The 4,057-nt window shown below is 40.6% G+C and overlaps 1 protein-coding gene across 1 annotated transcript; it reads right to left on the minus strand.

The window, feature by feature from the left end:
* Nucleotides 1-2,294: 2,294 nt before the first annotated feature.
* On the minus strand, nucleotides 2,295-3,466 carry LOC134825869 (uncharacterized; the record flags this gene model as incomplete). The annotated part of the gene is made up of 2 exons (XM_063838056.1): nucleotides 2,295-3,119; nucleotides 3,276-3,466. Coding segments are annotated over 2 exons (1,016 nt in total), but the record flags the coding sequence as incomplete, so codon positions are not given.
* Between the last annotated feature and the right edge of the window lie 591 nt (nucleotides 3,467-4,057).

Raw genomic sequence — 4,057 nt, forward strand, 5'->3', positions numbered from 1 at the left:
TTTGTATCTCGGCTTCTGAACGTTGTAAGGGCCTCTTTTTTACCTCAAACTAACTGCAAAGGCCACATTTATCTACAAGCTATAAAGCAACATAGGGTTTATAGTGCTTAGTTTTTGAGATATTCATTAAAAACTGTTTTAACTTTCGTGCATCCTAAATTAGTAACACATGTACTTAAATTTGGTATCCCGGGCTAAAAAAGTCTTACAGACACTTCACTTGCAGCACAGCAAAATGTTCAGCATGAACACATTCAGATAATATTTATGGAGCAACACAATTCAGTTTCAGAAGCTCCTTCCAGCTATCTTATCTTATCCCCAAATTTATACATCTAACCATCTCTCTGGTTACTTCAAACCACTTCAATCCCAAAATTTATACATGAAAATCTAACTATCTCGTTATATCTACCACAATTTGGGCTCTCTCCTGTACTGTTTGGCTGTTATGGCTAATCACCTCCAATCCAACCTCATGTTGTAGAATCTCCTTCTAGTTTCCTTCAATTCTGCTACCTCTATGCCATGCCTATTCTACCCAGCTACCACCAGCACGTTATAATTCTAGCTCTTTCTAGCAACCTCTGAATGCTACCTCCTGCTCTATACAGGTACCACCAGTGGGCAGAAACCACCAACTCCAGCTCTTTTCACTTACTTTGGCTACATCTATTTAGCTGCTACTGCAAGGCCCCCTGGCCCCTCCAACCTCTGCTCTTTCTAGCAAACTTATTATTATCTAACTTTTAAAACAATCTCGAAATAGTAAAGAAACATGTTAAGAGACTGATAAGTGCCCAAAAAAACATAACAGTTCTCTGAAAAAAAAAGAGGTTAATTATGAGGTAAATAATTTTCTCCACAAAACTCTGTTAGAGGCAGTAGCCCTAAGATCATAAAGATCATTAATATCACGTAATGGTAGGTTTCTTTTATTCAAATCATTTATAATAAACTTTAAAAGATTACTTTGGTGTCGACCAACACGACCTTTCATGGTAAATAACGCATTAACAGCAAATTGAAGAGCTCTCTGAGCTGGTGATGAGCAGTCACTGCGAAGGACATGTCCCAGCATTTTCCAGCGAGCATATGTCACTCGCTCTGACAACGATGTTACACCACAGCGTTCATATAGTGCTTTATTACTGATAATAATGGGATAAGTCATCTTCAATATTTGACGCAGGTGTCTTCTATGACATGCATCAAGTTTGTCAAATAGGTTCTGAGGGGTAGCCCAGCTATTGCAGTTATAGAGCATAACAGATGTAACGTATGCTTCGTATATCTTAATCTTGGTCTTCAGATTAATCTTAGATCCTTGCATCCAAACTTTCTTGTATTTTTCGAATGCAACATTTCCAAGGATTATACGATGCTGTATGTCTTCTTTACTACATAGCTTAGAGCCTAGGGACACACACTTCCTCCAAGGTTCTCTATTTCTTAGAGGTTCTCCTTTTTCGTCCTTCTCACTACTTCCAGCCAGATAACACTTTACAAACTCGGTTTTAGATTCATTTACAAACAAATTCCATTCTGAGAGAATTTCCTTGCAAATTGGAAGGAGCTGGTGTAACGAATCCTCATCTTCATCAGCAAAGTCCACATCATCAGCATATTCCCATTCTAAAAGAAGGGAGCTTTCAGATATGGGGGGATTTGGGCGTAGATGTATAACAACAACTCTAAGGTGGTAGAGTGCTCCAGCTAGGTACATGGTAAACAGCGAGCCAGACAAACAGTCACCTTGAAAGGCTCCTATTGTGACTTCGAACTCTCCCGATGTCGTCTTTTTGATCTTAATTCTGAGCTTGGTGTTAGCGAGTAGATATATCTAATATCTAACTAGTCTTATGTCATCTTCTGAGCATCCTGCATCTTCGAGTAGCCTGAGGATAGTTGACCGATGTATTGTGTCGAAGGCTGATGACATGTCTATCCCCATTTTACTAAACTCCCAATGTTTCTCCTTGACAACAGAAATAAGAACCCTTTGTGTCCAGACAATATTAGAGCAGCTGTGTCCTGATTTATAGGCATTCTGCCATGGCCCAGTGCAGTCTGCTATCTGTTGTTGAATACGCTGGAGTGTTATCATGGAAAGGATTTTCCTAGTTCCATTGAGAAGGCATAAGGGACGCAGACTCTTAACTGGTCCTTTTGGTTTTCCAGGCTTCTGTAGGGGGGTAAGATATCCCTCAGTGAACGATTGAACGTGCTCTTGTTTTTCAAAGGACTCATTGATAAGTGATGCAAACTTCATGTAAAAAGAAGGAGGTGCATACTTAAGGAATTCGTTAGGGAGGTTGTCAGGACCAACGGCTTTACCGTTCTTTAGTTTCTTGGCTGCTGTCTCAACTTCAAGTGCAGTTATAGGCGTATCTAATGGCTTAGCAGCTCCAACAAAAGGTTCTAGTGGGGGTTCTGGGCCTGTGTAATGTTCCATGAACCAGTTCTTGACTATGTCTGCCTTATCTTCGTCATTGAGAGCAAGTTCTTCTGTTTCTGGTAGGAATACTGAAATAGGAGGAGTGTCCTTTGTGCTTGAAATTGCTCTGGTTGCTTCGAACATTCTTCTGGTATCATCAGTGGAGTTGATCGTCTCAGCTAGAAGGTCGGCATGAGCGGTTTCAAGTGTAATAAGGCGCTTTGCAATGTCATTCTTGAGTCTGTTGATTTCCTTACGCAGGATAGTTCTGTCACGCATTTTGTTGTCGTTTAAATGTTGTAGTAATTGGTGTCTCTTTTCTGACATAGAGACGACTTGTGGGTCTGATGTTCTGTGACGTTTGGCTGTGTTTCTTTTCATACCCACTGTTTCAGATGCAGCAATTTTAACCGCCTCGAAAAGGTTGTTAAAACTTTCAGTGACTGACTGGGCAGATGTATCAGTTTCAATCTTCTGAGCAGCATTTTGTTGAAAAGAACTTTGAGCATCTTTGCTACAAACCAATGAGTTGGTGTTATACTGCTTGACTTTGTGTTTGGCAGTACTGTAAAGTTTGTAACGTTTACTGAGGTCAAAAGTTGCTTTTACAATTTTGTGATCAGATTGAAGTTTTGCACCAGCGTAAGACCTAGCGTCAACAAGCAGAGGGGTACTTCTAGATCTACATAAAACATAATCAATTTGAGAAAACCAGGGTACAGACTTTTTGGATCTACGGTCTTTAATCCATCCTGTAAAAGTGTTGGTGTGTCTACTCGCATGTGAAAATGCAGTGTTGGTTGCATAGAGTCCATTAGTGATCATGAAAGCTAGCAACCTTTCGCCATTTTCGTTACGCCGACCAATACCATGTCTTCCCATGTTAGTTTGAAGACCACTTTCAAAATCTGATTTAGTCCGTTTCCCTAGCCTAGCATTAAAATCACCCAAGATGAAAAGCTCATGTCTGGCAGGAATTCTGATAGCTTCCTGGAGCTCACAGTAAAACTCATCAGCAATGCGTGGGTTCTGTGTAGATTTGACATTAGTTGGACTGTAGCAGTTTATAATACGGGCTTTCAGTGATAACTTAACTTAAGCTATCTCTTGCCTTTTATAACACCACCAGCAACAATTTATTCTGGCTCTTTCCGGCTGCCTCAGCTGCATTCAAAAATTTCCAGATCATTGAGGAAGAGGAAACATGCTATTTCTAGCAACCTCTGAATGCTACTTCCTGCTCTATCTAGCTTCCACCAACACCCACTAATTGTTGTTACTTGTTAAGCTACCACTAGCACCTGCAAATTATAGCCCTATCCGGCAAACTCAGACTACATTATGCTATATCCAGATAGCACAAGCACCCTAAAGTTCTAGCTAGAACCTGGAGGTAGCCTAAATTAGGTAAAACAGATAGAATTTGAGAGTGCTCATTTAACTGAATAAGGATCGATGTAGCCCGAGGTTGCTGGATAGTGCTAGAATTTGCAGGTGCTGGTGATAGCTGTTTGTTTGTTTGTTTGGCGACTGGTTTTTGGTACACCGGCCAATGAGCTGCAGCTGAACAGAGTAAGAGTAAGTCTGAGGTTGCTGGATAGGGCTAGAATTTGCAGTTTC

The sequence above is a fragment of the Bolinopsis microptera genome, unplaced genomic scaffold, assembly GCF_026151205.1.
Source record: "Bolinopsis microptera isolate Bmic1 unplaced genomic scaffold, MBARI_Bmic_1.0 sca235, whole genome shotgun sequence".
Taxonomy (NCBI): domain Eukaryota; kingdom Metazoa; phylum Ctenophora; class Tentaculata; order Lobata; family Bolinopsidae; genus Bolinopsis; species Bolinopsis microptera.